Below are 24006 nucleotides of genomic sequence, written 5' to 3' on the forward strand. Positions count from 1 at the left end.
CTTTTTCTGTTCTGCTGCTATTATTTGAAATGCAGTAGATTTAAACTGCAGATTGAAATAGATTTAAGCTGCATACTGATCTGGACTTCAGCCATCAAGCAAGTCATAGTCTGCAGCTATAAACCTGTGACAGTAGGGACCAATCTCAACAGGCTAACACTGGGGCAACACAACATTTTAAGTATCATGCATCTTAACTGCTAGTAGTTTAGAAACCGTATGTCAGCCACAGCCAATATGGCAATGTAATCTTGGGAGTGCCACAACATGATGGGATGGTTCACACCTTTGAACAGCCCACCATGACTTATTTAAGCGAAGGTGGGTTGCAACATGGGCAGATGAACTTCAACTGTGACTCGTGTTGTCTGGATCTAGTGAGAGTGATTCTGCAAGGTTAAACAACCTTCATAAACAGGGCCTGGGTTATGCCAGGGTTGTTTAACTCTTGCTCAAGCCACCTTGACTTGGTTCAGACAAAAATATTCAAAAACCACCTGGCACACATCACAACCCATCAAGCCCATGCTAGGCTTTTTTTGAATATCTAGTGTAGTTTATCTAAACTATGGTGATTGTCTGAACCAAGCTGGTGTCAATGCTACTTTTCCTTTGCTCTTACAAAAGGTCCTCTCTATTTCTCCTGTTGCCCTCTTTGTTCAGCTTCTCAGCCTTCCTTCCACACTTTCCCTACCTCCTTTTCTCTACTCTTATCCATGTTGCATATCAGTCTCTTAATGAGTGCTTTCACTTTCCTTAGTCTTATTAATGTATATTTTTTCCTCTTCCAGATTCAACAGAGAAAAAGCCCTCCGTAAATTCAGAAGAACAACAAGCCTTAAGCACTTTAGTTGAAAATATCAAATTGCATATTCAACAAAATGAAGTTATTAAACCTATCAATCTCCTTGTGCAGAACATTAAACACAATGGGAAACGACAAAGGTAAAGAGCAGTACCACCTACTTCATAGAAAGAGAACGGGCAATTGCTGTTTTTATTTAGCTGTGCTTACTTAGCATAGGAGCATGGAACAGTTTGTGAAGATGGGATTTTGCTGCATTAAGAGGCATGTACTGACATGTGAGTCCAGTTTGGTGTATACAGTTACTTTATTTTATTTATTTAGAAAATTTCTAGGCCGCCCCATTTGCCAAAGCCTCGGGGCAGCTTACAAATAAATAAAATACATAAATAACAATATAAAATACATGTAACTGTATAAAATCAGTAAGGAAGTTAAAACATGGAGACAAAGATGGTCATGACAAGGCAGCAAAATGTAAAAGCATGTGGTGATGTTGGAACCTACCGTGCAAATCTAGTGAGTTTACTTTTTTGCAGTTTTAACCATTCTGAAGACAGCTGTAAGTCTCAGTAAACAGAATAAAATATGCAAACTGGCATTCAGAGCCTTTTCAGGCTTCTGGCCCACATTACCCAAAGATAAGTTGAGGGATTTTTGTTGGTCAGCACAATGCAGATGGGTCTGTACTGATGAACTGTAGACCATTTCACCTGAAGAAAATGTGTGACTATTTGGCCTATGAAGCCCTTTTGCAGGGACACTTACTGCTAAGACATCCAATTCAAACCAGTTCTATGGAAAGGTATACTGGCAACATGATTATACCTAGGGCTGAACTTGCCTTAATGTCTACATGTATCTTTCATAGGAGTTTTTACAGAGAAATCCTTTTCCTATCCCTGGTGTCCCTTGGGAGAGAGAATATTGACATTGGTAAGTGTGTGTGTGTGTGTGTGTGTGTGCGCGCGCGCATGCAGTCTTATTTGCCATGCAAATAGCCGAAAGAAGAGCACAGCGTTTGCATATTGGTCCGGGCACTGTGGGTTCCCGTAAGCATAACCAGTCATGTTCAGTATTTTGGCTTCAGCTGATGTGAAATAATTGCTAGATATTCGATAGCCTTAAACAAAACCAGACTCTTCTAGAACATTGTAGCCTGCATGTGAATGGCTTACTAAAACAGAGCAGACAAAACAAGTTGCCAGCTTCTCAAGTGCTTGGTTTTTGTCTGTAACCCAAAGACGTTTGATCTGTAGCTGCTGAAGAGAATTTTGATTGATTATTAAGGGCTTGATAGTGAATGGAAACATGTGTTGCGGGGAACTAAAAGGTTTAAGGAAAAATAAATTCTAGTTCCACAAAGTCTCTGCCCACAACTCAAGCTCCGCTCTTGTTATTTGCAGAGGCCTTTGACAACGAATATAGAGCTGCATATAAAAACCTTCCAGCAGAGGTGCTCTGTAAGTTGCAGAAGATAGATACTCCACCCAGTGGCAATGTTGAGTGGTGCAGGAAATGCTTTGGAGCACCTGTCATCTAAACTCCACACAGCAGAAGGCCAAGAAGCCCAAAGCAGAGGACTGGGGAGAAACTGGGGATGAATTGAAGTTGAGCTGCTCAATCCCAGCTAGAACTCCAGTTCAGAGTGCTCTTACTTGTGACAGTTTGTTATTCCTTCCAGCCCTTGAATTAGAGCAGATTGCTAGTACAAAGAATATTTCGCTTTTGAACTGAATGTTAACCTTCAACTATATTCTATCTATTTAACCCTTCTCTGTCTCATGTCTAGAAGAGAAAAAATTGCATTTGAGACTGGCATTTATTTGATATCTTTCTTCTGAAGACTTGAAATGTCAGAATGTTTATGTACTCTGCCTTCTAGCCCACAAGCACATTAAATTAATTTCTTTATGTATGGAACAGTTCCTGTTTAAAGAGGGATCTATTTGCTGCATGTATATGTACTTACATGTTGTACATTTGAATTATGAAATACAATCCTTTTTACTTTGGTCAAAATACCAAACTGTATCTTTAGTAAATACCCATCCTTCTTTGAAACAATCACTGTCCTGGTCCATTGCAAAAATATACCTTTGGTTTTGGCTGTTGTAAAGCTTAATATTTTCTCTTTTCATATTACTTTAAATTTTAAACTGTACATACAATGTTCTTTTGTCCCAAACAATGATGGGTTTCAACCCTGAGTGGCTCTAAGGCAATTGCCTTTTTGTAAAGGAAAGTGGAGAGTAAATGAATCTAGGGTACATAAAAAGGTGTGAATTATTGACCTTATACATTTTTAGCCTTTGTGTAAAAGAAAATATAAATATATGGGGCAAAGCTTGAGGTGCACTAATGCCTCATTCCTGCTCACCTTTCTACCCTGTGGGGCGTTTTTTGCACTGTCCAGACTGAATACTTCTGTCAGAAATGGATTTGTACTCACACACTTGAAGATAGGTTTGCTTAGAGAAAAATGCTACTTTGAATGTTCTTAAGAATTAACTATCCCAATTGGTCTTGAGGAATGCATTCATGAATAGTCTTCCTGCTTCTGTTCATTTTAAAGGATGAAATGGGCTATGTTTGTCAATTAACTTTGTGAAGTGAGTCCAGTAGGAGGAATTTTGAGGATAATGACTAAAAAGTACCAATTTGTTCTCAGTCATGAATGTATTCTGCTCACAGTACTCTTTCACATTTCTCTAGTGCTAGTGGAGAAGTATCTAGTACAAAACTTGGCTGCATTGTAAACATTCTGCAAACAGTTTGGCGTTTCAATTAAGCAGTGAGAATTTTTGCACTTATCAACAGTTTGGCACTTTAGGTTCAAATGTCTTTTACTGTTTTGGTAAGCCACATTTCAAAATATATTTTTCTTGGAATTTGTTTTTAATGAGGAAGCCATGCCCTTAGAAAGCAGTCTGAAAATAATATCGCCCTTGCGTCATTTCTACACCCCCCCCCCCCCCCCCCTTTTTCTGAAACTGAGAGGGACTATCTTAAACTTGCCTGTAGAATTAGTTGGTATTTTCATTTTTGTCTCTTATGTCCCTTTTCCCAAATATAATGAAAGCTTCATCTACAGTAATTTTATGTTAATAAAACCCTTATGAAACACATTTCTGTGTGTTCATATTTCCATTTGAACAATAATTGGTAATGTTAAAATAAGCAGCAACAAAAACATAGCACTTGGAATTTCCTGTTTGTGAAGACCATGTCTTACCACTTCTCGTTGTTTCTGAATGGTAGCTGAAGAATCATTAGGAAAAACTTGGGCTATTGACACTGCATTTCAGTTGTTCAGCAACAAATATTTCAGATAACATGAGTCAGAATTTAAAACCACTGGGCCAGTTTGCATTTCACCATGAGTTAAACAAGTCAACAACCACCCATGGACTGAGGGTTGTCCAGACAACTACTGAAGTCTTTAGAACACTCAGGCCAAGCCTGGCACACATCATGGCTTGCTTATCCCATGGTGATCATGTAAACCAGGTCACTGCCTTACATGTTGTCGAGCTTTGAACTGTTGATGTGCAGTTGTACTTTAATGCAGAACAATGGATCAGAGGTGGTTCTTGCAGTTTTCCAGCAGTGATGAGAAACCTCATTTCCCAATTGTTGACATTGGTGAGGTGAATTGCTGTGGCTTGGAATATTTTTGTGTGGACCATAAAGCACTGCAGCACATCAAGTAATGCTTGGAGTAGTAAAGCCCAACTCTTAATGGATTTAATGCAATGTTTTGGACCCATACCAAAGTTCTTGTTAGTAGTTTTTCTGAATGTATCACCATATACTTCTATGCTATTTATATTTAGATTTAGGAAAGTAATACTGTTTTTCTCAATACAAGGAGCTGACAATGTCAGATCCAGCTACAGTTGCAACTAGATTTGTGTGCACACTTCATCAGGAGTTTCCAGATATGTGCTTAAATTCAGCTGCACTTGCTTCCATTTTAGATTTCCAGAAATACCTTTCTTATAGAAGATGTAACTGATTATGGCTTGCATGTAGATTCTACATGTAAAATAGAAATCAGAGATATAGATTATGCCTATGCAAATTGAGACCTCATGGTAACAGTTCATTATGTGGTTAATATATAAGATATTAGTCTGAAAAGGCTTACAGTGTTTTTGTCCAAAATATGAGTTGTCAGTTAATCTTCTGAGAATATTGTAGTTCTTCGTCGTGGCCTCTGTGCATCACACATATGGGTGCTGCGCCTGCGCAGTGCCTTTGGCCGGAAGATTGAAAGCTAACGGTTTTTGGCGGGAAGCTCCGCTCCCCTCCCCCACAGGCTATAAAGAGCGGAGCGTCCGCCATTTGTTCAGTCTTTGCGACCGCCGTTCGCTGTGCCTCGCGCCGCTTTCGTCCTTCGCTTTGGCCATTCTGGTTCTCTCTCTATATATATTGCCCTTAAACTACTTTCCCGTTACTTCGTTTTTCCCGTTGTGTAGTTCTCTCTCACTTCTTCGATTTAAAAAAAAAAAAAAAAATCAAAAAAATATATACTTACCCTCTGCACTATCTCTCTTTTCTTCCTCTTTCTGCGATGGCGCAGCGGGCGGCTTTCCGCAAATGTGCTGATTGCGGGTCAAAGATGGCACCAACCGATCCGCACGACCTATGCCTCCTCTGCCTTGGGGAAGGGCATAGGACGGATAAGTGTGTTCACTGCCTAGCCTTCTCTAAACAGGCTAGGAAGAACCGCGAAAACCGGCTTCGGAGGCTCCTTTGGGATAGGGCTCTGATGCAATCAGACCCGCTCATCCCTACCCCAAAACCGGGCTCCGCTTCTGTGCCTCCTTCATGCCCTTCGGACGAAGGCGCGTCCGCTTCGCTGGCCCCCTCTGCCTCACCAAAAAAGAGGCATGAGAAGCGCAAACATGCTGAGGACAAGCCGGCAGGCCATAAGAAGGCCAGAAAGGAAAAGGCCTCTAAGCCTCCAAAGAAGGCTAAGCCTACAGATCGTCCCCAAGATCGGGACTCGGGACCGACAGGCCCTTCGGTACCGGTGGCGGTTACGATACCGACCCCGCCCGAACTGATCCTCCAAGAGGCTATGCGGGTCACCCCTCAGGGGTCTCCCCGACATGTGGTTGACCTCCCGCCAGCACCCCTTCCAATTCTACGGGGGTCTATCTCGGACGGGGAAATTCAGGACTCCCCTCCCAGAGCGAGGTCACCGACACCGATGCCCGCGGTGACATTGGAGACAGAAGCTGGCCTGTCCCCACCAGGGAATCGGAGGAGCCGCTCGGTAGAACAACGCCCGGAGAGTTGGCGTCGTCCGTACTACCAACCTTGGGGAGACCCGCTCTCTGTGGGATACTACCCTGCTCCCAGAGCGCGATCCTCACCTCCGCCCCGGGCTGTGGATTCGAGGAGGGTGCCGCCTCGATCCCCGCGAAGCGGAAGCAGCCGCTCCTTATCACCGGCGGAGTCGTCATCTTCTGCCCCGCCATATTATGGTGCTGATTCGGATGACTCTGACGTAGATTCAACTTCTCCGGACGTCGTGGTGACATCCCAGGATCCTGCGTCACCTGATGAGTCACACGTCTCCTTCGCGGAGCTGATGTCGAGGCTTGTCCAGTCCCTGGACATCGACGCTGCCCAGCGCCCGGGACCGTCGACGGATAAGTTCTACGACGTCGTCCGCGGGGAGCAATCGACTTCTATCGTCCTGCCACTTATAACTACTCTGCGGCAGGCGATGACGCAGCCCTGGGACCTGCCTTCACATCCCCAGCCGACGTCTAGGAGATATGAATCTATGTACAGGGTCAGGGAAGAAGACATTCCCTTCCTATTAAAGCACCCAAAACCAAACTCGGCAGTCGTCGAATCCTCGCAAGGCAGGGAGGCGAGCGGACATACGGCGCCGAGGGATAAGGAGGGCCGGAAAATAGATTCCCTGGCCAGACGGGTCTATGCTGCCTCGGGCTTAGGACTTCGCATTTCTAACTATGAGGCGACGTTGGCGCGCTATCAATATTTTATTATGCAACGCCTCCACAACGTCGCCTCCACCCTCCCGAACCACCAGGGTGACCTTGCGAAGGTCCTGATTAAGGAAGCCATGCAGGTCGCGGTGCAGCAGTTGTCTACGGCACGTCATCACGTGGACACTGACTCCCGGGCCTTGGTCGATGCCGTTTCCCTTCGGAGACACGCATGGCTTCGGAGTTGTAATTTCCCGGAGGAAACGAAGCGGCGAATAGAAGAGATGCCCTTTGACGGCTCGGGACTCTTCCATTCGCGCACCGACCATAAACTCAAGAAGCTACATGAGTCAAGAGTGACAGCGCGCAGGATGGAGATCCAGTCACATACCAGACGTAAGTGGTCCTGGAATCGGCCATCCTACAGGCAGCCATACCAACAGAGACAGCTGCCACAACCTCGCCAGCAGCAACAACAGCAGCGTCGCCGTCCTCCGCCCCAGCAGCGCTTCCAACAGGGCCGCCGTCGTTTCGACGACCGGAGACAGCGCTGACGGGACTGGCGAACCACTCCTCACGCTCCTTTAATACCCACCCCCCTCTCATCTGGGGACCGGCTCCAAAGCCGACTCCCCATTTGGGAGTCCATCACATCTGACCGGTGGGTATTGTCCATCGTTCAATACGGCTATCGAATAGAATTCGACATCATCCCTCCATCGAGTCCAATCCGGTCCACTTCATGTTCGCCGGTACTTCTCGACGAAATACATCAACTTCTCCTTAAAGGAGCGATTCGTCAAGTATTCCCATCTGATGGACTCCACGGATTCTATTCCAGATACTTTACAGTCCCCAAGCGGGACGGCGGTCTACGTCCGATTTTGGATTTACGGGACTTGAATAAGTTTATTATACCGAGGAAGTTCCGTATGACCACCCTTCAGAACATCTTGCCGTTGTTAAGGAGAGGGGATTGGTTCGCCTCACTGGACCTGAAGGACGCCTACTTTCATATTTCAATTCATCCAAATTACTGGCGTTTCCTTCGTTTTGCTGTTGCAAACCAACTTTATGAGTTTAAAGTTTTACCCTTCGGACTGGCTTCAGCTCCGAGAATTTTTACCAAATGTGTGGCTCCTGTCTGTGCCTTCCTACGCCTTCAGGGCATACAAGTTTACCCGTACCTTGATGACTGGCTGCTAGTCTCGCAATCCAGAGAAGGACTACTAGACACCATCCATACAACCCGTGCCTTACTAGATAGTCTGGGTCTACGTATTAATACAGAAAAATCTTCTCTTCTTCCGACACAGACGATCACCTTCATTGGAGCTCGCCTAGATTCGACGTTGGAAAAAGCCTTCCTTCCTCAGGACAGGCAACAGACTCTCGCTCGCCATATCCATCGAATTCGACGAGAGGACAAATGGACGGCACACTTCGTCATCCGGATTTGCTCTCATTGAATCTGACAGCGTGGCGAATTCGATGATTAACCTTCCATTGGGGCCAGCGACGGATTCGAGACCCTCAAATCCTACAGCTTCTATTAATTCATCGGTTTCAACGATCACTTCGACTGCTTCGGCCCCGATTCTCGAGTCCAACTATGCGGGTGCTTCTCACTGCCACAATCTCTCTATACCATCGGGTTCGGCTCAAACCCCGTCGGATTCGAATCCAACGCTCTTGCACCCTGAGATTCAGCATATTATCGACGCTGCTCTAAAGCCGTCCACAAGAAAGTCATATACAGCTAAATGGAAGCGGTTTTCCGCCTTCGCCGAGTCTCATTCGTTCTCCCCGCTTGTCTCATCAATTGATCAAATTCTTCAGTTCCTTCTGGAGTTGCATCACTCCGGACTGAAGCCGTCTTCTATTAAAGTGTATACGGCCGCAATAGCCTACTACCGTGGCTTAGTCGATGGATCATCCCTGTTTTCTCATCCTATTCTAAAGAGATTTTTGAAAGGACTGTATAACCTCAATCCATTGATTAGACCGGTTATGCCCACGTGGAGCCTTTCTGTAGTTCTACAGGCCCTTATGAGGGCCCCCTTTGAACCTTTGGCGACTGTGGATCTCCGATTAGTTTCGTGGAAGACGGCGTTCCTTGTAGCTATCACGTCAGCCCGGAGAGCTAGTGAGCTTTGTGCCCTCCGCATCGACCCCCCTTATCTGAACTTCCACAGAGAAAAGGTCGTTCTACGTCTCGACCCATCTTTCTTGCCCAAAGTCTCTACACCTTTCCATATAGGACAAGACATTGTACTGCCTGCCTTTTTTCCATCGCCATCGAATCCCTTGGAAAGATCCTTGCACTCCCTCGACGTTCGGCGTTGTTTAGCCTTTTATCGATCGCGAACAGAGTCTATTCGGCGATCCAATAAACTGTTCATTAAATATTCGACTAGAGATCAGGGCGACCCAGTCACTCCTCAAAGGCTCTCTAAGTGGATAGTCCACACTATTACTTTGTGCTACCAGTTAGCTAAGCTCGAACTGCCTACAGTTCCCCGAGGCCATTCTACTAGAGCTGTCGCTACGTCTTCTGCGTTCGCATCCGGAGTCCCGATCGATGACGTCTGCCGAGCCGCTACTTGGGCGAACCCTTGCACCTTCGCCAGGCACTACCGTCTCGATGTTCGGGCTCGACGGGACTGCTCTTTCGGTAGAGCTGTACTCTCCTCCGTCCTACAATAAGGACACCTTCCCTCCTCCTTTGATGGTAAGCTTGTTAATCTACCCATATGTGTGATGCACAGAGGCCATGACGAAGAAAAGCAGGTTGCTTACCTGTAACTGATGTTCTTCGAGTGGCCATCTGTGCAGTCACACAACCCACCCGCCGGCCCCGCTCGGTGTCGGTGAGTGGACTCATTCATCGGTACCGAAAGTTTCCCATTTTTTTTTCTTGGTACCGATCATACTGAGAATTTTTCCACAAGGGGGCGCACGTTCGGTCGTCAAAGACTGAACAAATGGCGGACGCTCCGCTCTTTATAGCCTGTGGGGGAGGGGAGCGGAGCTTCCCGCCAAAAACCGTTAGCTTTCAATCTTCCGGCCAAAGGCACTGCGCAGGCGCAGCACCCATATGTGTGACTGCACAGATGGCCACTCGAAGAACATCAGTTACAGGTAAGCAACCTGCTTTTGCAGGTGAATTCTTTAGTGAAATCCATCAAATAAATTGAGGAATGAAAAATAAAGCAGATAGGTGAATTACGGTTCAGGACAGGTAACTTATGTGTGGCAGCTTGGATAAGAAAGTAGAAAATATTTGGGAACATAAAGCTTTTGCAGAGTAGTACCAATTATGTTTGTACTATCAGATGTTATGTCTACTCAGAAGTAAATCCCACTCTTTCAATAGCATATATGCCCATGTGTGCCTAGGAAAGCAAGCTTTATAGCACAATCTTATGCATTTCTACTCAGAAGCAAGTCCCATTAGATTTAGTGGGAATTATTCTCAGGTAAGTATGTACAGCAGGTTGGGGACCTGTGGCCTTCCAGAAGTTGTTAGACACCAGCTCCCAACCGCAACAGCCAGCATGGTCAATTAACAGGGATAATGGGAATTAATGTTTCACATCTGGTAGGTCACTTGCTCCCTATTCCTAATTTCAAAGATTGCAGCCTAGCCTAATCTGCCCAGCAAGTACCACGTAAAACATTTCATATCTTTTTGGTGCACTGTACCTCACTTAATGGCTCAAATTTGATTGTTAAACATTTGCATTGACAATGCAAAATTTACTTTTTTCAGATTTTAAGGGGAAAGATGTTATGACAAAAGTTAGGCTAGAAAGTCTATAGTAGCACATGTAATTCAGAAACAATAAAAATTGCTATTCAGTGTAGTCTTGCCTCTTTGTTATAGAATACAAATTTACAGAATAACCATGTGTAACTATAATTCATTTTCAGTTCCATTTTAAAAGCATTTTAGCTATGACTAATATTTGTATAGTCCAGACCAAGGAGAATGTTGTATCTGGGTTCAAATTAAATTGTGTATGTATTACTCAAAAATATGCAATTTTTGAAAAATGTATTAAATTCTTATACTTGGTTTAGAAACTAATTAAAAAGCAAGATTACATGTGATCTTTACATTTGCACATTACTTTTGGCCACTAATCTTTCTCATCAATGCAAAACTTAAGTGTAAAAAATGCTGCTTTTCACATTCTGAAGCCTTAAGGTTCCTTCTGTATATACGTTCTGTAGAAAATGTTGTTTAAAACAAACTCTGTTAAACTAGAACAGTTAAATTGGTACAGTTTCATGTCTGTGCTCATTGTTCTACGTATTTAAAGAATTAGACTGAAAGACAGAAACATCCTACATGTCATTTATCATTAAAAGCAACAGGTGTTTCTTTGGGGAGTTTAAATCATGTTATTTACAATATGGAAGAGTGGAGAAAGGGCTGGATGAAATGATTTAAGTTTTCTATTACTAATGCAATAGATATTGTACTGGTACCAGAACTGTTTAATTCAAATTGGCATAATTCTCTATGGCTGCTTTATTAAACCAGTATCATTTTTGTAGACATGTTTAAAAGGGCACTCATGTGTCCTATTGACTTTTGTATAGGTACCCTAGGTGATTTAGAAACCACTTAACATTATCTTAATAAAAGTGTAAAAATGTCATGCTTTCTCTTGTAGTCTTGTTTTGCATTTTAAGGCATCTAGTGGAAAATGCTGGGAACGATTGACTGCAAAAGAAGGGGATGGCAGAGGATGAGGTGGCTAGGTGGAGTCACTGAAGCAGTTGGCGTGAGCTTGAGTGGACTCCAGGGGATGGTGAAGGACAGGAAGGCCTGGAAGAGTGTTGTCCATGGGGTCGCGATGGGTCGGACGCAACTTCGCAACTAGCAAGCAAGTGGAAAATTGGTCCATTAACTTAAAGCAGTGTTTTTCAGCTGCTACTCACCAGCTGTTTTGGATTCAATTGCCATCTGTCCCAGAGCAAGACCAGTGATCAGGAATGCTGGAAGTTGTAGTGCAGAATGTATGGAGAGATACTAAGCTGGAGAAGGCTGGTCTACAGTCTGTCCCTGCTGAACTGGTGTGTTGCATAAAATTAGCATCAAATGTATAGAAAAACAGCCTGGCTGAAGACATAGCAAGGTCTCTTTTTTTTTTTTAAGTAAAAGGGAGGTCTGCCCCAAACTTGCTTGAAATGATTAAACATTCAAAAGCCTTTTGTCAAAGTGTGTAAAGGAAGCACACACTAAGTGAACGTGTCCTGCTTATTTAGCATATGTACAAGTTACTAAAATTTGCTGCAAGCAGCATTATTCAGAAGTTGTAAGGTAGTACCTATTGGAACTAAGAAATCCTAGTTGGGTACCTTATGGAAGGAACTGAATAAAATACCTCCATATGAAGGTTGGGTGTGCACTCTTAAAAAGGTGACCTACAAAGTCAGGAATGAAAATAACTGCCACTATCAGTGCATCCCGAGAGACCAGAGATGTGTTGAAGCTTTTTCAACTCAAGGACCAAATTCAGTTTTGGAGCTCCCAGCTGCATTCTAGGGGTAGGTGGGGCAGAAATCAAAATACCATCACATTTTAGTTCTAAATTCTTACTCCTTATAAATAAGGCTTGGATGAATTTCAATCTTTTAGAATGAGAAAAACTCAGGCAAAAGTTAGGATAGTGCAGGAAACCACTGAACTATCAGCTGTTTTGGGGAAAGGAAATAGCCATATGCAGAATTCCATAGGGCCAGATTGGGTCTGTGGTCCAATATTCCTGCCATAGATCTAAAGGGCAGTTTACTGTGTGGAGAATTGTGTAGCGCTCTGGTTACCTTGTCCATGCAAGGCAGGATGGCACCTTCTGGCCCTCCAGATGTTCTGATTTTCAGCTTCCACGGTCCTTTTTCATTGGATATACTGATTGTTGGGCAGGCCAAACCAAACCATCGGGAGGACCAAATTCACACCTGATAGAGCTAACAAAACTGTAACTAAAAAGGGAATAGAATAATCTCTCAACTAACTAGTATAGTATGGATAGACACTATCAAATCTATTTTCATAATTAAGGTATTTGCTAAATGATGGTCAGTAAACCAAAAGCATTACCTGTGCATTAACACCAACAAGTCCTGCTGCACCTAAGTAAGATTACTGACTTTTCCTTCACCTAATACTGTACCAATACTGAATCAAACAGTAGAGCTCCTCTGCTTCCATTTTACACTGAACATTTCTCCCTACTTTAACAGAACTTATTTCATGACTTTAGAGTAACTGCATACTAAACAAACTGGGCATCTCTGGGTGAAGCTGTTTCTCTTTGTCTTTTGAGTCTAATGTAGTAAGATGGGTAAGTGAATATTTTCCTGTGTCCACCCAACACTGCAGAAAAGTCCTACCCTGAAAACTACCAAGTTGCTGCTATTGTTATATTGAGGTCTAAATCAACTTTTATCAAAGTTCCTCCAGCTGTTTTCAACAACAGCTCCCTCTGAGCAGTATATTCAAATACTGCCTGATCACTCTCACTGCAAGTAGTTAAACCAAAAACAGAACCTAACTTATTAGCGTTATGTGTAAACCAGGACCGATGGCATGTCTTTTCAGAGAGCAAACCATGGCCTGCTTTAGAGAACTCAGTTGCACTGCGAGTAATCAGGCAACATGTTCAAGCCTATCATGACATGCAACCTGGTCTATGTTAACTCGCCTCCCCTTTACAACAAAATTAGGTGATAGCATCTGACTTCTTCCCGCATTCTGGCAGCTGAAAAATGACAACTGTCAACCATAAATGGTGCCAGGTTCAAATTTTTGTCAATGCTGTTTTTTTAGTTTTCTGTGAAAGTCTGGTGCAGGGGCCCCTTTTCAGTGCATACTTTATGTTTGTTTAATTAAACAAAAACAAGAGCTGCAACTCCCAGCACCCTCCAGCAGCCAGCTGCCCTTAACTGGTCAAACTGTACGAGTGGATAGTTACTATAAAACCAAAATACAACACTATACCTCGATTTCATAGAATTTCCCAAACAATAGCTTTGTCTTTCCCCAGGCTTCACAGTATTATTGCAATGATGGCAATGACAGGAGCAGGACACAGCAAAAAAGGCCAGGCAACACTGAAGGACAGTCACAGAAATGAAGTGCCCACCCTCTCCCGTTTAGGAAATCAGTCTAACCACAAGCAGCTCTTTGTTTCAGGCACCTTATTACTCTGGAAAATGAATATTCAAGTTAAAACTTTAAACTGATGGGTATGCTTTTAAAAAAATAACACAAAAACAGCTCTTTCGCACCATAAATTTTTATTTAATGTTTTTATGAATGTGGTTCATTGTTTACTTCTGGCTGGATTCAGATTTAGATGTGGAGGCTCTCAGAGAAGAAAGTCTGCGCCTCTTCGCTATTTGCTCTTGTCGTTTTTCCTTTGCCTCCTAAGAAAAGTAAAGGGGGGATACAACCGTATGAGCACAGAAAAACCCCAAGACAAAACCACATTTTAGTTGACTAGACATTCCACCAGTAGCTAAGGCATAGCTGAGGCATTTCAACTTTTTGGAATGGGGATTAACTACAAAAGCTGGAACATTGCCAAATGATAATTGTCTGGAAGAGTGTTCAGTCTTTGGGAGGCACCCAGAGAACCAACTAGATAAAATCTAACTCCAACTGCAAATTCACAAATAACTCCACATAAAACCACTCTCTCTCAGTTACCCATTCATACTACTGACCCACTTACAGGAGTTACAGCAATCTCAAGAAGTCCTTCCCTTGTTTACCAAAATCCAAGCCCATTTTTTCCACAAATGTATCAACATTCAATGTTTTGCATCTATATTCTGACCTTCCTGCAAGGAGGTGGAGAGAGCATGCATGGTTCTCCCTCACCTATTTTAGCATCACAACCACCTTTTGAGATAACAGTAGGCTGAGAGTGTGACCCCAAGAGTAAGCTGCATATAAACAAATATACCTTCATTCTCTTAGCCAGAAGCTTGGCATATTCTGCAGCTTCTTCCTTGTTCTTCTGAGTCCGTTGCTTCTTAAGAGCAATACGCCTGCGCTTATGCTGCAGAACTCTAGGCGTTACCAAACGCTGGATCTTGGGTGTTTTGGTTCTGGGCTTCTTGCCTTAGAAGGACAGAGCGGAATATGATCAACAAGGTAGCTATTCAGAAGTCTAAAATAAAGAATGTACAACTACAGAGCTGATCACCAGTTTGTCCGTCACTGACTTGAAGTATGTGCACCTATAAATTCAAAGCAGGCATTCCATACTCTCCTCCACAGAGATGAGAACATGCAACCATGGAAGAAGAAATGCTATTACCCGTGTGCCTCCTCACCTGAAGAAGCCACTAACACTGCCAGCATGTGAAGGGTCTCAAGGTGGGCTCTGATGTACACTCAAATATCACCTTTATGCAGAGGAATCCTGATTGGGTCAGGACATCCCTGCATGTAGATGCACTTTGTCCATGTGGACATGAAGCCCCTTATGTGGCAAGTAAGGGGATAGGGCTGGCCTGTACCACACAACTCCATTCACATTCATTAATGCAGGGAGAAAGCATCTGAGGCCCACGTATGTTACACTACACCATTAAACGAAGGTTTACTGAGTATACCAATGTACTCTTCCACCCCATTTTATCCTCACAACAAACCTTTGAGGGAGATTGGGCTGAGAGTCTAAGATCAGCTACACAAGGCCTACTTTGACAGATACACAGAAAACAGCAAATGTGAACCTGCAATATGTATGTGTAAATAGGGACTTCTAGTACTGACAGAGACATAAGCCAACATGCAGGGGAATAAGTGGATCTGCAAAGCCACTGTATTTTAATTTAATCAGATAAACAGGCTAAGTATGAGCTTCAGTACAAGGGGCTGGGGATCCAGATTTAGGTGCATGCACACCCCCAGCTCTTCCAAAATGGGTCTGGGGTCCTGCCAGATGGGCTACACTGCAGTGCAGAGAATCCCATGGAAGGTAGATCCTGGGGCCAACCCAAAATGTACCAAAGCTTCTGCATGTTTGTAAAAGCCACCCAAGCTTGACAGATGTGACATATTGGAATGCCTCATTCTAGCCTTTCCTTGCCCCATATTCCTTGCAGGGAGAGGAATCATAGTCTTGAAACAGGACAGAGGGATCAAGGAAGGCACTGCCCAGTTGGCATTGGTTAATACACAGTGGTTGAAACACAGATGTGTCTGTCTATATGAACGCACAGTACTGAGGTTTAAACGCTTTGCCATTGAACAGACTGAAAAGACAACTAGGACAGCTGGTATTTTTATCTAGTCTACATTCTTCCCCCAGATGGCTTTCCTTTTTGCAAAAATGGATCTAGTCCACAGAACTAACATTGCAGAGCCTAAAATTTCTCATCAGCAACTTGTCTTGCTAGACAAATCCAGCCTGACAGAACACTTTTAACAGCTTTCTTACCTTCCTTGGTTAATGGCTTTCTCACAACATACTGACGAACATCATCTTCTTTGGAGAGATTAAATAGCTTTCGGATTCTGCTAGCCCTCTTGGGACCAAGTCGACGAGGCACAGTAGTGTCAGTCAGTCCAGGAATATCTTTCTCACCTTGCAAGTTCCCACACAAAAGTATTATTCTTAAGAAGAAACATACTGAAAAACAATGCCCCTCTCTTCCCACACACACACGTTCTATCTATACATTTGTGAAAAAACAAATTGTGCACCAAAGTTATTGTGCATTTAATCCCAAATTTGCTATACAAGTAAATTTTATTTACTTGAGAATAGTTTTGCAATCACTGCTGCATAGCTGTTAAACATCCAGTGCACCAGACAGTTACCGAAATGGTGCAGAACATACAAAATGTATTACAATTGGGTCAGGGAAAACTAGCAGCTCCCCCCTCAAAGTGCATTACAAATGATTAGCTCATATTCCATAACACTTCAGCACACCACAACTTTACAACCTTTCCTCACTTTGCCATCTCTATTACTACAAACATTTAAATTGTAAGCTTCTCTGGTAGAGAGATGTTCTTTTTACTTGGATTAATCTGTAAAATGCCAAGTACGCTTGAATTTTCATTAAAAACTGTAGTCAACAAAGATCCCATAAAGATTCATGGATACAATCTGTTCAGCTAGTGCACAATTACAAAGTAGTTACAGCAAGCTTAGGATTTACCTACTGAGTTGTTACTACCTTAGAGATACTCACCTTTCTTGACTATGACCAAATTCAAGACACTTAAATTGGCATCTACAATGCAACCCCGAACAGATTTGCGTTTTCGTTCACCAGTTCTCCTGGGGCGGTAGCATGAGTGGCCCTTACTAAGCAGCAGGCGGACACGTCCATGTGTCAGAACCCCTTGCTTCATGGGGAAGCCTTGTTTGTCATTGCCACCACTGATGCGGACAACATATCCCTAAAACAAAGATTAGCTTAGATTTCACTCTCATTTTTAAAAAGATAATTGGAGTTTCTCATTCTGCAGCATATAATATACATCCAAAAATATAATTTGAATTACATTAAGAAAAATGATTTTGGCCCACTTTTGTTAGAGCACTAAGAAGTAAATAATTACTGGAACTCCCCCAAGTAATGACCTGATCATTCCTACTGCCAATAGAATGCAATTAATCCAACCAACAATTCTCTTTTAGAATTATTGTCAAATCTGTCATGAAAACAAAGATACACTCAAGTATATTGACTTAAAAGCAGATTCTTGGTCCATTCTCAATGTGCAGTCCTTCAGTAGAAATCCCACATGTAATTGAAATCTATGAACATGCAGCTCTAAGGAACACATGCTCCCCCCCCCCCGCCCCCGGACAGGAGTATATTTTGTTTCTGTATCATTTTCAGCATTTCCACACCGGATTTGCCCACATGGAATCTCTATATATTGCAGAGGATCTGTAAAGTGTTCTAGAATCCACTGACATTCCATATAAATGTAATGTGGTCTAGGATATACTTGAAAATTTCCTAGTACTTCCCAAAATACTGCTAGAGAAGATCTGAAGCAAGCATCCCAACTTCTAGGATGCCTTGACTGCAATCACTATTCTTTTCAATGAAGGAACACTTCCTAAGTTTTCAATGATGCAAACTTTCTTCAGGGTATCATTTTAGAGTCACTACTATAGAATGTAGCATGGAAACTATTAGCATTTCAGTTTTTGTTATTCAAGCTAAGCTAATCATAACTCTAGATCTTTCTACCAAGTTTTGGTAAAGTGAAATACACTTATTCATTGCAGAAGTACTAGACTGCCACTCAGCTTTGCTCAGATCAGAAGCTAGTTCAGTCCAAGAATTAAAATCAAGTCAAGAACTCAGTAAAGTCACGTTTATACATCATTTTTAAATTGAATCATGTGACACAGGTCTTCCCAAATTATTTTCCCATTAGAATGTTCAATTCCATCCTATCCACACACACACTCTCCATCTTTCAAGTTTATTTATCTTCTTAGACCCCCTGCTGACCCAGAAATCAAGCAAAGATTAGCAAGCAGAGATCCGTGCAGTGGCAATAACCTAGTAGTGGCATCAGAAACGGACAAAGGGGCATTTATTTCGTCCTGTCTAAATTCTTAGAGAAATATGGTAAGAAAGCAGTAACCTTGAGCTTCCTTCTTCCCAGATGAGTGAGGCAATATGAATACAGACATCACTACAAAGCCATTTTTTCCTGGAAAACAGCCACAGCTTCCTACTAGAGCTAATAATAATAAAGAAAACATACTAAAGATCTCAAGTGTGTTTTCAAGTAGGCACTGGTAGGACTCCCATTTGGAACTCTAGACAAACCGGTGCTCTGAATAAGTATAATCCAGCTTCTATGTTGCAACCAACACAGGTATTTGGCACTTCAGATTCTCACGCTACAGGTTAGCAATTGTCCCTCACCATCCATCCCCAGTTTTGGCTGATCTAGAGTCAAAGATGGCATCAATCTCTCCCTGAAAGTTTGCTGCTCCAGATAGCTCACTGGCATCAACACATCAACTCAACTTCTGCCTTGCAACCAGCAGTGCTATTTGGCCCTAACTCCTGTGTATTTTATACTGTCAGACCCTGCAGACCTCAAGCTTAATAGGCGAACGCAAGCCTTACCTTCCACTCTTCACCAAGAGCATCCGCGGAGACTTCCGTGGTCATCCGCTTCTCGTAGAAGGTGCGGAGCTTACGCTCATCGTCGACCTCGATGAGTTTCTGGCAGCCAGTGGCCGGGAAGGAAATGTTCAGCTACAAACAACCGCAATACAGGAGGGAAGAGTGAGTGCAAGAGTGCTCCAATGTTATTAGCAGCAGCCGCCGCCGCCCGTCCTCCATAAGGCCTAGAAACTGCCGCGGCCGCTCAAGCACGTGTGCATTAACACTCATAACGACAAGTACGGAAGGATCTCTGCGAGATCAGAGAATGGAAGCCGGCGGAGGGGGGGGGGGCGCAATGTGCTGGCGCGAAATCCTCTCCAGAGCAGCTGAAGTGACACGAAGGGAGCCGTTCCCTTTCTCCACCCCCCCCCCAAATCCGCCTCAATCCGGGGCCGGTGCAGCGTTCCCTCGCCCAAACACCGCCTCGTCTCTTCCTAGCAGAAGTCCTCTCTCTGACAACGAGATTATTTGTGGAAACCGAGATAAATGTATCGGGGATAACAGCCCCCAGCTCTCACCTTCATGGCACCGACGCGGCCGCTCGCTTCGGGCTCGCCACGGGAAAGAGGCCGCACTTCCGCTCAGCCCGAAGCCTCATAGGTTCCGCTGGTCCTCGCGAGATTACGCGTGGAGCCTCTCTGCTCCTGGCAAGATGATAGAGATAGGAAAGGTTTAGAGTACCAATGATTCCTTCTGGGAAACAGAATTCTTGAGTCTTTCGATCCCTTTCTCGCCCGCTTCTCTCTCTCTCTCTCTCCCCCCCCCCCCGCCTTGTTCTGCGAAAGCTGCCCATAGAAAACAATGCAGAAATCCAGGGATGTGGCATCGTTGTGATGAGACAACAGTGTGTCCATTACATACGCGTTGAGGGCTGGGATGTGTAGCAAAGCATGTAAGAGGGCCAGCTCTTTTCAATACATGTTTTATTTTACATGGTGTGAAGAACGCGGATAGAGATTTTTTTCCTATAAGTAGAATTAGTATTGTCATCCAATGAAACGGAATAGTGAGAAATTCAGATAACAAGAAGGTGATGGAACTGAGGACCACTAACTTAAGAGACTTAAAAATGTATTTATGTAGAGCATTTTTCTACCGCCCATTCAGAATGAGTCTTTGTGCAACGTGCAATAAATTGGCAGGAGGCATCGTGCTTTTATTGTCCATCTTGTCTTTCTTAATGGATTTTCCACAGTAAAAAAAAAGGATGGAATAAGCTGTGGGAAACATGGGACGATTATAAACGGAGGATGACATTGCCTGGACCATCCCCATCCACGAAGTGCAATTGAAGCCTTGTCAGGAAGCACCCCAGGGAGAGGAGTGTTTGGGGAACAACCCACCAGGTCTGGAGTCCCAAATCCTGGGTGGCAGCTTCCCCATCACCCTGCTGCCTGTGGGCACTTGTTGAAACAAAGGTCCAGGGCCCCCGATGATCCCACAGGGCGAGCTGGCTTTTGGCCCACATGCGCTTCACCTTCTGCTGCTCCCACCCCTTGAATCTGCGCGTTTTGTTTTGTTTATGAAATCAAATGCCCTTCTCTTCCCCGTCCATACAGGGTCTTTCACAAATAGGTTATTTGCATTGCTGTACAAATAGGAGACCATATCCTTTAATCCTCATTCCCTTACAACGCACAACTAGCACTAGTTGTATCAAGGAGTCATTTTTGACCCCACTAGAAAGTGCCCAAGGCAAGAAAAATGAGAATCTGAAAAACCTTTGTTCTGACTGAAATTTTCTCTTGGGGTTACAATGAAGGTAAGAATGACTTTCAGGTATCAGCAAGTACAGGTGATTTAAGGTTTAATTTCTTCATGAGGCTATCCAAAATGTGAACATCTGCATAAAAATAGTAAAACCATTGACTTTTTTTCCGCATAACAATAGTTTGGCCTACTGACATTAAAAAAAAATCACAGTAGTTTTCCTTCAATTGATTTTAATTCTGTTTTCTGGAAGTTTTGGTTAAGAATTCTTGCTTTAAAACGTGACAAGACGATCTGTATTAAATCTAGCTTTGTGACTTTTGTCTGGGGTGTAAAAATACCCCACACAGTTATTCTTATGGAGATTCTGGGGTACTTTTCTGACCCAGGCATGCTTGCTTTTTTAAGTAAATGTAAAATGATGTTGAAATTTAGGGGAATTCCAGTTACCCCAGAATGCAGGACTTTAGAAATTATGTAAATTAGCATATGCAAACTTGAGCATTGTTTATTTATTTTTGTCTAGTGGGTCCAAAGCCCAGATCTAGAACTGCCCCTAATCCCAGGGTTCAACTTCAGTAAGACCAACCTCTGATTGAGAATTTGGGCTGATCTAGATCTAGCCTGAAGGTCCCAGTCATGCCATAGAATTGTTGCATGGATAGCTTAAGCAAAGGTCATGAACCATTTTGCAAGTGCTCAGGTGGGAATCACAGCTCAACCAAAGAGGACATGCTCTGGATACAGGAGATTCCAGTTTAATTACAGACATCTCCAGTTATGAGAAGCATGCTGATACTGACAAGAGATGCAGTCTAAGATTTTGCAGCACTGCTGACTGTTGAAATAGTGAACACTGGGCTGATAAGACTTGGGATAAGCCAGCCTTTGACACAGTAATTATTTCTTTATCCTTGTCAACTTCGGACTTTATTATGGTTCATTACTTCTGTTGTTATTGCATGTTATTTTGAGAACTTAGGAGGGCTTGCTTTCCTAAGCTCTCAAAGTCTGAGTATGCATATTCTTGGGTTAGTACACTGAAAGCACAACCCTACACACGTTTAGAAAAAAAGGCCTATAACTGCTGGAAGATGTAGGATGTTTTTCTGTCTAAACAAGTATAGAATTGAACCCTCAGTTTAGTTTTTGATATATACCACCGGTGTTGATCTAGGAACTCACAGTACACTACTTACAACAAAATCTCCTGTTTCCCTTTGTGATTACCTCATTACTGACGGCTTCCATCTCCTGGACAGCTTCTTCCCAGAAATATATCCTGTAGATTAGTTTTTTCAGTTAATCATACAAAAGAAGCATAACATTGCAGGCACCAGGAAGTGCCCTTCTGTTTAGTTCAACTTGTCCAATAAGTACAATGACCAGTTCTTAGCCAAGAACATGTCACAGTCATTAAGAAAAATAGCTCTTTTTCAAAATATAAACCTGCTGAACTATTTCAGTGGCACAGGCCATTCCCTTCTGTTATTCCCGTTCATACCAGTCAGTGTTTGCAAGAATGCAAAGGTGTGTAAGTGAAGTTTTTTATTTTTGTTCATCAGAATATTGAAACAAGGTTGGGTTGTTTCTCATCCCTCCTCAAATATGTTATGAACAGCAACGAAAAGGAAACAGGCTCATTCAATATCAAAAGGTACTGCTGAATTCTAGAAAATTGTCTCCTTCAGATTTTTAATGTTTGGTTATAGCCACGTAAATTCAGATTTAATATCAACAATGTTAAATAGATATTAAAATAGATTTTAGATGGATACTACATATATTTTAATAGATACTAAAACAGATGCATTTAACTGGTATTAAATTCAGATTTAATATCAACAATTAGATCTAATTCATACCGTTTCCACAATAATGTGGAGTTTGCCATCATTTTCTTCCTATGGCTTCTGGCCCTCACAAAAGGGCAGAGCAGATGGGACTGCTGCATGTGCATTTATGAAGATGGCCCTGTCTCTTTGCAATTTGTCAATGAAATGTTCAAGAAGAAAAACAGTATTAACCAACAAAGCACCCACAAGAACAGGAGCTGTTTCTGTGAAGAGGATTTGTCAGCATTTAAGCAGGGGTGGGCAAAAATTAGGCATCTACTTCAGCTCCCAGAAAGCCCAGGTGGGACCAATGGACAGGAATGCTGAGAGTTGACATTCAAAACATCTGGAGATCTCCTTTCTGCCCTGCTTTGACACAAGATATCCTGAAGCATGGTTGTGGCTGTATAAGGATGGATTAGTTCATATGCCAGTCACTGACAGCCAGAGTGGTGTAGTGCTTAAGAGTGCTGGACTGGGACTCAAGAAATCTGGGTTCTAGTCTCCACTGAGCCATGGAGCAATCAGAATTTCTTTGGGCCAGCCCAATCTACCTCACAGGGTTGTTGTTGTGAGGATAAGATGGAGAGGGGGTGGAAAATTACATAAACTTTTCTAAGTTCCTTGAAAGGAAAAAAGGTGGGATATAACTATAAAAAATAAATTCTAATTTTCTATCACACCACTCTGTCTCAGGTGTGTGCACAGTGCAGTCCCCCCACCCCCCATATGGATGTGTCAAGTCCAGTGTTTTGCACACTGCTTGTGTGCAGTCCTCGGTCCTCTTGCATGTCCTCCTTCAGGCAGGAAGCAGCCCTGTTGCCTGTGAGTTCTATCTTCGAACTGTCGGATGTGCCTTTGGAAGAATCTACAGGAATTCCCTGAGGGAGAGGGATAATATCAAGCATGGCATCCTCAGTCAGCTCCTTGGATTGGTACAATTGATGCTGCCACCTCAGAATTCTGCCATCTCCCATGTTCTGTGTGAACCAGGCCACAGATAACACAGAATTGTTTGGTAGAATCCTGGGCTTTGCTACTGCAGGTTGGAGTTGAAGACTTGTTTTGCTGTGTTTTCTCTCTCTTTAAAAATCTCCCTGTGTATTGTAAAATAAAACTTTAGAAGTGAGTATGCTAAATAATTCTTATATGCTAATCTACAAGGAAGTGACCATTAGGCATTGGCCACTGGCCACCCCACGCTGCTGATTAGGAGCATCATGAAAGGGCAGTAAGTGGCTATTAACTGACTTTTACTAAAGTTTACTATTTTACTAATTATTTTTACAAATTGATTTACTATATTTATTGGTAGAACTAATAATAATTTTATTATTTTATAATAATAAAATATAAATGAGGCAAGCTCATATGTAGTAAGCATATTATTTCGTATCTTATGCAACTTAAGCTCCAAAACAATTTCTTTAAATCCGTAAACTGTCACTTTTTCGTCTTTACTCTAGAGGAAGCACTGGGGTAAATCAAAAAGGTCCTCCTA

General features: G+C 42.9%; 2 protein-coding genes across 6 annotated transcripts in view; one reads left to right on the forward strand and one right to left on the reverse strand.

Moving 5' to 3' along the window:
- DENND4C (DENN domain containing 4C) overlaps positions 1 to 3933 on the forward strand; it is an 81591-nt gene extending 77658 nt beyond the window's left edge. For all 5 annotated transcript variants that reach the window (XM_044427940.1, XM_044427941.1, XM_044427944.1 and 2 more), the window contains 3 exons: positions 792 to 945; positions 1677 to 1741; positions 2212 to 3933. In XM_044427940.1, the coding sequence (XP_044283875.1) occupies positions 792 to 945; positions 1677 to 1741; positions 2212 to 2348 (356 nt within the window). In that variant the 3' untranslated portion in view covers positions 2349 to 3933. The remainder of the gene's footprint in view (positions 1 to 791; positions 946 to 1676; positions 1742 to 2211) is intronic.
- A 10135-nt stretch (positions 3934 to 14068) lies between these two features.
- RPS6 (ribosomal protein S6) lies at positions 14069 to 19533 on the reverse strand. The gene is made up of 6 exons (XM_044427925.1): positions 19479 to 19533; positions 18919 to 19050; positions 17005 to 17215; positions 16242 to 16388; positions 14757 to 14914; positions 14069 to 14214 (listed from the first exon to the last, which is right to left on the reverse strand). Exons 1-6 carry the CDS (start codon positions 19482 to 19484, stop codon positions 14119 to 14121), a joined length of 750 nt encoding a protein of 249 aa, XP_044283860.1. The 5' UTR covers positions 19485 to 19533; the 3' UTR covers positions 14069 to 14118.
- Positions 19534 to 24006: the final 4473 nt, after the last annotated feature.

Source organism: Varanus komodoensis, unplaced genomic scaffold (genome assembly GCF_004798865.1).
Source record: "Varanus komodoensis strain SLA01 unplaced genomic scaffold, ASM479886v1 scaffold19, whole genome shotgun sequence".
NCBI lineage: Eukaryota > Metazoa > Chordata > Lepidosauria > Squamata > Varanidae > Varanus > Varanus komodoensis.